Below are 11922 nucleotides of genomic sequence, written 5' to 3'. Positions count from 1 at the left end.
CCTAACCCAACCAAACTATTGAACCTGATCAAGCCCAACCCACCTTAACTTAACCAAATTTAGACCACCACTACCCAATCCAGAGGGGGCCTGTTTTCCATAAGGCATATTTGCCATGTAAAAACAATAGCAAGGGCAACTAGTAACCATGGTGACTAAGAGAAAGGCAACCAAGATACCCATAGTAAAATTGTGATGAGGGTAACCATGGTGGCCATGGTAATCAAGGAACACACAGTAGCTGACAAATTAACATATAACTGTGGTTACCAAAGTACCCATGGTACAAAGGCAAACAGTAGTGGCCAGGGTAGCTGTAACAATGGCAGTAGAAGGGAAAGATGGTAAGTAATCCAGCAATTGAATTATGCACAAGCAGACAGCCTTTTTTCATCTGCTTTTGCTTTGATGTATTTGGAATTTCATATTTTTTATAATTGAGATGATTCTCAGGACATTTATTGAAGGTATCATGTCAGAATGGTGTTTGAATAATCAGTTAATTCATTTGACAACATAAAACATTTACTCTACTGTTATAATCAGTGCCATGTTTAAGGTCCCATTGATTTCATGTTATGTTTATCATTTTCCTACACCTTTAAAACTGTGTACAGGTAATAAATTTTAATGTGTACCTGTACATAAGTCAGATGTTTGATAAAAGTCATAAAACACGTTATCAGTCACATAATACAAAAGGGAAATTTTTATTAATGTTTTACTACATTGATCTGGAGGAGGCTTCATGAAAAATATTTCTTAAGTAAGATTACAATCATAAAATCAATTGCACATTATACTTAATACATTTTAAAACGAAATACTGTATTTAAATTACCTTGCTTGCATCTAAGACTATGAATTTGCAATGCTAATGATCAATAACCTTGGTTTGTGAGACTATTTTGTCATTAATAGCATTTAGGGATCTAGTTATCACATAAAACAAGGCATTACAAGGAACTGTGCCTGACTGGTTTTTACTACTTCAGTTATTGTGTTCACGTACATACATTTAATACCATAAACTGATTTCAATGCGTATTTTACTATCTTTATAACATTCAATTTCACGCTGATTTAATCTCCTCAAAATAGCACATGGAGGAAAATTTGTAATTCAAGAGATTTGCAAATGTACTGCCTAATGTTTATGTTGTAAAATATCTAATGAACGTGCGAAACACATGCCGAATGCAGTGTTGCTGATCGTTGAGGCCGGTGGTACATGTTCCCAGTAGACTTGAAAGGGTTAATAATAATAATAATAATAATATAGAAGGTCTGTTGCCATTGTCAGTGAGATATTTTACTTATTTATTTATTTACTGGGACTGTAAAAATAATAATGTCACAATTGCTTAACTGTTTTGTAATGGGATAATTCAATATAAGCAGTAATATATATTTTGAGGTTAAAGGAAATTTATTTCAGGAAAATTCCATTCAAACAGAATATAGGCCAGAGAGACAGATTTGATGGCAAGACAAGTCGAGATGTTTCGTATTTTATGATGTCATATTACAGTAAGAATTGCCATAGATGTGTCAGGTGTGTGCAGACTTTGTAGGTTATGTCTCTCATTTCATTTGTGGATGTAGTTGGCCTAAAACTTTAGGATATATGACCATTTTAGTAAAGATAGCTGCACTGAACTCTGAAAATCAACGAGATGAAAGCTGTTATAGGTTATGTATTAGACATTTAGAAATGTTAGTAGACTTACACAGAAGTGAGACAATAATTGAAAAAACATTTATTTTCGAATCAATTTTATATACGTATTTTGAATACAGGAAATCAAATAGAGTGCTGATAGGTTAGTAAAATTTATCATTTCACTGGAACAGTTGAATTAATTATATTACTCTCCATAGGATTGTGTACGTTTGACTCAACTTAACTGTTTTTGAAATAATCTGTGCAAACATAAACGTAAATAAGCTCAGATGTCCCAAAATTCAACAGGAGTTAACTTTTACAATTATGGCATCGGCAGTTTGGTTCCTGTGACCTGATATTAGAGTATTTTGAGGAATAAATACTTCCATACCTTAAAATCATGAACATTAAGTGCTGTTGCTGAAAACCTCAGATCCTACTAGGCATTACTTGATTGGTATTGTCCACTCTCTAGTATTCTTGTCTGTCTAGAAATCCAAGAATATTAATTTTGTTTTCATTAATATCCCCCCCTCCCAAAAAAAAAATTGGAGCTTCAGATGAGGAACAGTATGAAAGCCAGATTCAAGATAAATCTGAAAATGATCGTGGCCTGATTTTTGGAAATTACGTTTAAGAAAATGAAGACAAGAACATTGCTCATTGCTTCCAGAGACGTACAACAATACTCATTAGCTCAAAACTATTAAACCTAGGTGTCGATTTGTTTGAGATCTGAATGTGCGGACGTGTATTTTGAAAGTTGGTGATACCGTTGTCTAAAGGAGAACCATGTAACGTGGAGTAACAAAAGTTAACCTTTCGCGATCGCATCCATAAGTACTTTATCAAAGGTGTAATTAATCCTGAGAACAAGGGGATTGTTTATGAGGTGCAATAACTTACAGACTCATAATATTTAATAGACCTATTCACTTTGAACATTTAAATGCAATAGTTCTGTATAAATAGTGGAGGAAGTGGTCGTATTTGTCACTTAACAAAATCAGCCATGATCCTGTTACTACTGACTTCAGGCTTCTTCCTGTCGGTAAGTGTAAGGTTTCGCTGCTAATTTTAGGTTTGAATTTTTAACTTAACAACGCAGCAAGGTTGAGCTTCCAGTCACCACCTCACGTTATTACCAAATACTTTCCGATCACAATCTGTTGGCCTACTAGTGGAAATTACGTGCCGAAATTAATAAATTTTGTGTTGGATATTGCACCTTGTATCTGGTCGACATTTACCGATGTTTCAGGGTGATTATTTGCCTCCATCATCAGGGCTATCCATCGCCCAGAAGGCAGTGATCTTCATAATGACAGAACTTTGTTATTCAACCTAATGGCGAGCGGTTTAAATATAATTTCAATAATATTTCCACTTTGCTCGGTTTACAGACTTCTTAATAAGGTCTGTGTTTTCAGGTTGAGGCTGTTTATCACAGTAACTGGCATCATCCTCACGGTGTCGTCATACCTTATGGTGAGTTGACGCCTTGTAAGGCATCCCTACGTTCAGCAACCACGCACATTTTCTCAGGAACGGAAAGAAAGTGGCTAAGTTATGTTCACGATAGTTAAATTAAGTTGGATAAATTTTGTGACCAACGGGGGTAAAATTAACTTAATTTCTGCTTTTCAGAATACAGTGGTCTTTACTACCGAGTCCTACCAGAAGGTAAAGAAGGTTTCCTTTGTATCGGTAATAGGTTATGTAATTTATCGAGATTATTTCTTACAAATATCGTAATGCATAGGCAAGTGTCGCACCTTATTTTATTTTGTAAATATTAATGAACTGATAATGAGATTTTTCTTTATTTCAAATCCAAAATAGTTAGGCAATGCTCTTGAAATACGAATCTATAACTTGACTCATTTGTCTGTTGCAGAACGTAGTGACGACATGTATTTGGGAGGTAAGAACATTTTAAACTTTTCATTTGTCTTAAAACACCCAATTTTGGACCCGGGACAAATGGTTCTCCTGCAGGGCCGGGCCGTGTATAATTCTAAAATGTCGGCCAGTGCAGACCCCAACCGGATGTCGTGGCTGTAACACCATAACCCTTTCTTATGAAATTGTATCATAGCATTTCCTCACGCCACGTGACGTTGAAGTTAATATTACATTAAGATCGATTATATAATCGACGAGTTTCACCTTTTGAACTTCGTGTGAAAAACACGTCGACTTTTTACATACAAATCGATATTACTTACTTTCTGTATCGCAATACAAAATGCAAAGCTTTTATAGGACAAGACATTCACACACAACAGAACAATAGATTTAGAATTCGCAAATAGGCCTGCAGCTAATAAACTTTTATTGCGAGGTAATATCGTTTTAAATTCTGCAAAAATTATTGATCTGACCTATAAATGTCATTTAAAAACTAATTATAATAAATAATGCGTACAATTGAAATGACGTTCGCCATAGATGAATAAATTATCGTGGCTAGGTTGAGGTTAGGTTCAGTGTACGTGATACCAGTGAAACACGAAATTAAGACAGAAGATTTTTAACATTTGGTTTTTCCCCCCCCTTAAATAGTAACCAGGTTAACATGGACCCTCGATCCCCGTAGCAGCTCAAACACTTTTGCTTGTAGAAGGTAAAATTTTGTAACCATTGACATCCGTTTGGCAAAGCATTGCAACAATGGTTGCTCTCGTCAGCTCGGCCATGCTCCATTCCTTAGTGTAGTAATCCGCGCGTTGGCGTCTACAATTTGTCATAAAAAATGTACATTTTGTATTCAGATACTGGGTTTATCACGTTTACAATTTATGTTGTAGTAAGTCATTGTTATTTCAAACGAAATGCTTGACTTCATTACAGGTTCTACTGTTTCCTTAAGTGTGCGATAAATAGCCATGATTTCCTTTCAGCTTATTGGCTACCGTCCAGCCACGCACTGTTCGTGAGAGCGATTAGACAAGGTAAGTGTGAGGTTACGTCTTCACCATTCTATTATCCATTTTACAATACTACAAAACAAAGTCGTCAAATTTAATTTTAATGTATCTTAGACTTAAGAAACTCTATTCTGCTTAATTTATAACTTGAAAATAACACGCCATTTTGTGTAATGTGACAATAATAGTATTCTTGTGGTCTTCGTAAGTTAGAATTAATAAATAATAATAATTATTATTATTATTTAAATTTAATATCTCGTTGTTCTTAAGTTATGTAGCTACGCTGTTTTAATTGCAGGAGTATATAAAATTTATTTTATACACAGTTAACAACTTAACTTAGTTAAATAGTTTTATTCTGCGTGCTGTGTATTTCGTCATTGTTTACGAAAATGATTGTTTTTTTGATTTTTCCTTTCAGAAACACCTCAAATGCTAATAGACCGTGAGTATGAAACTTCGTGTATTCGTAGGCTGTTTAGGGTGAAAGTTCATTTGGATATTCTTTGACATGTTCTGACGTAGATTCTTACTGAAGTAATACGAAGTTTAGTCATTTCGTACGAATGTATGGAACGGTGGAAAATACTTATAAATGTACCACCATCGGAATTCGAAGTGTCCTTGAGGTCAAAGACCTCGTGGTCACTGCAGATATAAGTATTATTTATTTTTATAGTGAAAGAAAGTTAAAGTTTGTGGTAAGCAGCTTTTGAGACAATGTAACAGAGTTGTTTTGGTTTCAAAGGTTGCATGACGTCGAAATAACTGAAATGGAACACATTATGTCCTGTGAAATGATATTGTTGGAATAGTGGAAAATACAACTTGGCTGTGTTCTATTAACAATGTATTTTAACGTGTTTCTAGATGATTATCAACGTGTTGTCTCTCAAGCATCAAATCCAAGGGAATTATATATTTGTAAGTATTTTGGTCTCACTTTAACTATTATTAAATGTATTGTACAATTTTTTGTTGAATACTGAAAATGCCGTCTAGAGACGCAGTGAATTTAGTCGAGTCTGGTAATAAAGAGAAATGGAGCATAGATTAAAATATAAAGTCGTTCTTTAGTTACAATGCGAAGTCTTTCTGAATATCAGTGCGTTCTTTAGACGTAGGGAGGCGTGCAAATCCCCCCCCCCCCCACCATCTGTACCATACTTCCCCTAACGCGCAGGACAACTGACACTACAAAATAATTGAACTGTGTTAAAGCAGCTGATATTTCATATTGCAAAATTTTGTTTTGCTTGTTCGAACAGATGATGTCACACCAGGTTATAATATGAGTAAGTGTTCGGAATAATTAATTAGCCTGTTAATTAAAATTCACCGCGACTTTATCTGATCAGAGTTTATATTGTAATTTATTTATAACATACGCGAATGATTTCCGGCTGAACGCGACGCACAGAAATTAAGTATCCACTCATACGTCAAAACTTTAAGTAAATATCTTTCTCGGACGTGATAATAACACGTGCATTGCCCGTCGATATATATCGAAATACATCACAGACATTAGGAAAAAAAATACGATTTAAGTGAAATTGTGATAGTTCTAATTACCGACGAGTTTTGAATGAGGTCTCTGTGATCTTTTCTGTCGCCAGGAAGAACTCCATGTCTGTGAGACGAATCGAGCACCGAAATGAAATGCATCCCTGATTTATCGCAATGCCCGATGCTTAAAATGTGTCCGCATTTTACGAATTGTGACTCGTTATTTCAAACATTCTTTACAGCTGTCATGAAAGACCCCGAATCAGTCCAAAAGGAAATTCCTGAGATACAACAATCCATGAAGGACTTTGGTAAGCTGTAAATCCGCTCATTGTTGTTGGTGTTATTTCATTTGTTCCGCTAGAATTTTCTCGCATTTTTGAAGACTATTTTTTAACATATAAAATCACGCATACGTACAAAACTGTTTACACTTTGAAAGTGCCAAACGCCTTTCGACTTCAAGAGTTCATCATCAGTGACAAACAAATTAATTCCTGAGATGATAATGTTGCGTCATATTATGATGATTATAATTGTTTAATTTTAACCGTCTAATCACAATAAAATATTTTATTAAAATATTATTACTACAATTAACATTTAATGTGATAACAGAGTACAATTGATCTAGAAGAGGATAACTGATATTTAATGGACATCTGACGAAGGATTGCATTTAGAATATTACATTTGAATTTATATCGATTATACACCTGAAGATGGTTCATTGAAAACCGAAACATGTCGTGAAAAAGATGATGCTCTAATTGTAAATCGAACATTTCAATAGAAAGAGCATCATTTTAATATATTTTAAATATTAAATGTTAATTGTAGTAATAATATTTTAATATTTAATAAAATATTTTATTGTGATTAGACGGTTAAAATTAAACAAATTAATTCCTATTAAATCATACAATTCATAAGACGATGGTTTGGACAGTGCAGTAACTCTATTTAGATAATACACCAACTCTTGTACTACAATTAACGTCCAGTATTACATAAAGCATGGTTTTATAAGGTGGTTTATAAAACCATGTGTGAAGTGTCCCAATCATCGGGCAGATAACCTTCACCTAGTTACGAGCCCCGGACTGCAACCTTCGACGCACACGTGACGAGCTCATACAAGAACAATAATTTTCACAATGGCACGATGAGAAATGCTTAAGGAACTGGAAACGACGCATAGCGAAATAATTTAAAACATTGTCCCGGTATTTGAATGGAAGACTGAGAAAAATCACGAAACGCCTCACGTTTTGACCGCGTAATCTGAGAATTTCTGATCTCCGTGTTTCCCTGCCCTGAGCCAGATTAATCCAGTCCATACCATCCTATCCTATAACTCTAAGGTACATTTTAATATTATCCCCCCATCTACGTCTGGGTCTTTCCAGTGGACTCTTTCCTTCTGGTTTTACCCACCAAATCCTACATGCATTCCTCTTTTATAACCTGCCCATCTCATTCACCTCGACTTGATCGGTCTAATTATATTTGACGTGAGTAAAACTTACGAAGCTCCTGACAATGCCTGAGAAAATAGTGTTTATTACATAAAAATGGAACTTATTTACGATTTATTAATATATTTAAAGCTAAAGGTCATTGCTTGGATATACAGGAAGTTATTTTTGATTGACTTTCAGTTGTCGCCGTGGAAAACAAGCTCGGAAAAGCCAAGGATGTTGGTGAGTTATGATTTTGTAACTGAAATTTATGTTTCTGCAATTACCGCACCCCCTAGCGGCAGAAGCTCGTACTACATCCGGTTCGCCCTCTATTGACACAGTCTTGAAACTTTCCGATCGCACCTCGTATATGTCCCAGATGCTGTATTCTGAATCAGATGACAAAGTAGTCCGCGTAATTGTTTATTGTACGAGGAAATTCGGGACATTATTGTTTTTACGATTCTGATTGTGAATTCTATTTCAGTTGACGACCCGAGACAGTTCTTCACCGTCATAGCACCGAAATGTAAGTAGGATTTGTAGTTTTTAATACACTTGCATATTAAAATGTGTTTTAATTATTTTAATTTGCGACGTTAACAAAATTCGTTACAAATGTTTTAGACAAGAACTGGTTCGTAACAATGTACAACACGTAAATAGGTCGTTGAAAATGTGGCCTATATAGAACAATCGATAAAGAGACAATATGACTTCGAGTAGTCGAGACATTTTCAGCACGAACATACAAATGTAAACGTATGGCATACTAGACGATGCCTATTCGTTTGTGACATTCTGTCTTATTACGTCTTTCATACCAGCTTCGCTTCGCTTAGAAGCAGTGTTTTGTTTTGTGTTTTGTATTTTTGCCGGCGTGTACACTGCCAGGAAGCTGATCTGTATAGAGGTTTAATTGTTGTTATGTTTTATATTAAGAAACTAAGACGCAATTTATAGATGTTTCAGTAAAATATGAATTAGAACCTAGGATAAAACCGAATTATTAATTCAGTTATATATATGAACGTCAAAAACAATTGTGCACGATTATACTGCTGACAGAAACTGGGCCCGTTTTGATTCCAATAATGTGCGTTTTACAGTCACTAAATCTTCTTGTAAATGATGTAATTGTGTTTCAGTGTTTATGGCAGTAAAAGCACTGGAATTAGGTAAGTCCGCTTAAACCTTTTACTTACATAACCAAATTTCTACTCTGAAACAGAATTTTACTCGCTTGCACATAACACGATGTATTCATGCGCATTAACAAGCGAATTATGTTGAGTTTACCAGTAGTACAATGGAACATGACCCCAATGACAGATAATTTCAGAGCAACGTTGCCAAAAGATTTGGAAATAAAATGTAATTACTTGCTCCAGTTTATTTGTAAATACCTTTCTTTCAGGAAATGGTAGTGATTTTTCCCGAATTACGTGTTGTTACTTCTGTATTCGCTTTTAATTTATAAGTAACATTTCCTTCGTTTCTCTTTCCTTAGATGGATTTTTACGTGAATCTTTTACACAAATCGGAGTTCCTGGTGAGTAGTATTGGTTTGAATCGTGCATTATCGTAATTTATTTCCAAAAAATGCGATATACTTCTGTTAGAAAGTATATTAATCTGTATGCAATACAAATTATTCTGTGCTCTATTTAATTATAACTGCTATAAGTCACTCTATGTTGAAAATAAGGACGATTTTTGAAAATGTATAGGCTGTGTTAAAATATCGCCTTTCAGCTGTTATAAATCTTGTTTTATGAATCTACTTCATCTGTTGATATTATAATACGAACATGTCGATTTTAATTTCAGATTACATGTTTAAAAGTCTTTATGCGATGGTGTTAGAATATCCAGAAAGGCTCTTTTCAGAAGGTATGTGACCCACTCTTGTAAAAATTAGGTGTCTATCGTCGTCTATTTTTCTATTTCAGTTCAATGACCGTTTGTAAATTATAATTATATTCAAAAATGTTTTTAATCTTCCAAGTGACCACTCTTTTCCAAATGTCAAGCCATTTGTAGCGTCAATGATTTATTTACGGAAATCGAGAATTTTGTAGTTTTAATAATTCTAATACACCGTAGTCGCCGATAACTATTATGAGGTCTTTTCTCGTTTAATTTCAAGATGGGAGAGTCGAAGTAGAGCAGACGCTGCATCTCAGTCCTGGTACAGTGCAGAGGCTGAAGAAATATTTGCTCGAAGAAACAACTATTTACGACACTTTCCGTAGATACATGGATCGAAATATTGGTAAGTAAAAATTTGGTCTGGAAACTGGAAATCTAAAGGAGAAGCCGATTCCTTCTTATGTTTTTTTTTTTTTTTTTCAGAATTGTTACTACATGATATTTGGAGGCACGACTTTGTAAAGAAATTGCGTAATTGAAAAATCACATCACCGATATAACTTTCTTTAAATTCGAAGCCACGTATTCAACATAAATACACAATATAAGCCTATAACTTCTTTAGATTAATAAATTTAATTGTTTCATACTTCGATCTTCGTTCTTTTTGTTGTTGAAGAAGAATTTAAGGTAACAAATACGTGTCTTCATAACAATGAAGTCTAATTGTGGAACCCCGAGTTTTGTCTCTGTCACGAATAATTACCGTCAGAATTGTTATAAAAATATAACCTAACTTTTATGAATGGTTTATTATTGTTGTTATTATTATGATTATAGGACCTGAAGAAAACAAAGGACAGGAACGTGCTCAGGAGGGTAAGTTGTTATGAAGTGTTGCAGTATAAATTGTAAGTCTTTCCACGCTGAAATTACCTTTTGAGGTTAGGTTCAGTTCGTGAACCGTACAAATTACTTAGCTTCGACACGCAATTTTTTGACGAAAACACGAATCGTGAAGAAATCACAATAAATTGAATAACAAACATGAATTTTAAAAGTTTTATTTATTTCTTTGCGGGTGGAAATATTGACGTAAGACTAATAGAAGTATTTTCAATTTTATTTTTCAGTTTGGAAAATAATGAAGGATGCTGAACGTAAGTAATGCAAAACTTTGGTTAGTACTTACGTCTTTATATTTAACTTTTAACATGCGTCTATGAATGGAAAACTAAAGTCTGTTTATTTTGTGTGTTCCAGTTATCAAGAAAGTGCTTATGGAGCACAATGTGACGAGTAAGTAGCCTTAAACTTTGCGGGTGTTTAAGATGTTTATCTTCTTGGTTAAGGATGCCTTGAAGATGGAAGTAGTTTGTTCTTCCGAAACGTTGGTAACAACATGAAAGTCTGCTTGGTATCACAACCCAGAAGACCGAACACCGGTCATAGAAACCTTAAATCTCAAATAAGCGTTCGCAGATTTGATCAAAATTTTGTGATCGCTCGTCTTGAAGAGACAGTGAACACGTGACTTTGCTTTTTTATGTTTCAGTTGATGAAGCCAGTCGCGAGTTCAAGAAAGTTCTGCAGAATCCTACGCTGCTTCATACTGATGGTAATATCATTGCATTTTACGAACCTCAAGGAAAATATATCCTGTGTTAATGGTTAAAGCGACATGAGTCCCCAAAGATTTTTAACCTGCACTTCGAATTACCTGTAATTTAATTAAACTATATTCCCTCCGCGTCAATAGAAAGCGTGAATTGCTTAATCATTTACATTTACATTTTTGGAAATATCAGAAAAAACTTTTTTTTAGTAAAAAAAAATTCTGAAAATTGTTTTTAGTTTCGCACAGCTCTCAGGGGTTCACTTTGCCCTTTCGCCGGTGATATGTAATGTGTCCTCATACAAAGTGGCTCAGAAATATGACCGTTTATCAAACAATGAAAAAATGTAAACGCTCAGCGAACTTAAATGAGACGTTTCAAGTTGTGTTGAATGTAATTAAATACTTTTGTTCATTTCTACCGTCTTTTTGTTTTTAAAAAAATATTTTTTTTCGCTAATCTGTATGTGTATTTGACGATTAAATGTTTTCGACAAATTTTAATCACCCTGTATTCTTCAGGTGGGTATTATGTAGTGAAATGATAATGTTTCATGTTGCAGGATCCATGTCACTTGGTTCCGACGCAGCTGCCAGGGCAGTTGAAGAAATAGTGAAACAAATGCAAGTCCAGGAATCTGGCGTGGATGAAACTATGGAGCAAATGATGATGTGAGAAGCGTCACGACGCTTTTGTGTGTCATAGACATGTAGTGAACTGTGGTTATGCAATAAACAGTGAAGCACTGAAAAATTCTGTTTCATGTTTCTTCAATACCCATTAAATTTAATATATAACATTTAAATTGTGTGTGTATTCCCTTGTAGCTTGAGAACGGATTTGTATTAAACTTGGCATGCTTA

General features: G+C 34.5%; 1 protein-coding gene across 4 annotated transcripts; it reads left to right on the top strand.

The window, feature by feature from the left end:
- Positions 1-227: 227 nt before the first annotated feature.
- On the top strand, positions 228-11922 carry LOC110834623 (uncharacterized). Of its 4 annotated transcripts, none has more exons than XM_022073998.2 (19): positions 230-344; positions 3097-3154; positions 3314-3349; positions 3564-3590; positions 4570-4620; positions 5021-5044; positions 5470-5523; positions 6351-6419; positions 7770-7811; positions 8059-8100; positions 8720-8749; positions 9082-9123; positions 9402-9464; positions 9721-9846; positions 10284-10322; positions 10577-10603; positions 10707-10742; positions 10999-11061; positions 11622-11922. In XM_022073998.2, exons 1-19 carry the CDS (start codon positions 342-344, stop codon positions 11732-11734), a joined length of 945 nt encoding a protein of 314 aa, XP_021929690.2. In that variant the 5' UTR covers positions 230-341; the 3' UTR covers positions 11735-11922. The 4 variants fall into 4 exon arrangements, with proteins under 4 accessions (XP_021929692.2, XP_021929690.2, XP_021929689.2 ...); XM_022073997.2 differs by lacking the exon at positions 230-344 and adding an exon at positions 2590-2717; XM_022074000.2 differs by lacking the exon at positions 3314-3349 and having other exon boundaries at positions 228-344.

Source organism: Zootermopsis nevadensis, unplaced genomic scaffold, assembly GCF_977971745.1.
Source record: "Zootermopsis nevadensis isolate Lab colony 2312 unplaced genomic scaffold, Znev_1.0 Znev_ptg000017l, whole genome shotgun sequence".
Classification (NCBI taxonomy): Eukaryota; Metazoa; Arthropoda; class Insecta; order Blattodea; family Termopsidae; genus Zootermopsis; species Zootermopsis nevadensis.
The sequence above is the reverse complement of the archived record's forward strand: the minus strand, read 5'-3'. Positions and strand labels throughout refer to the sequence as shown.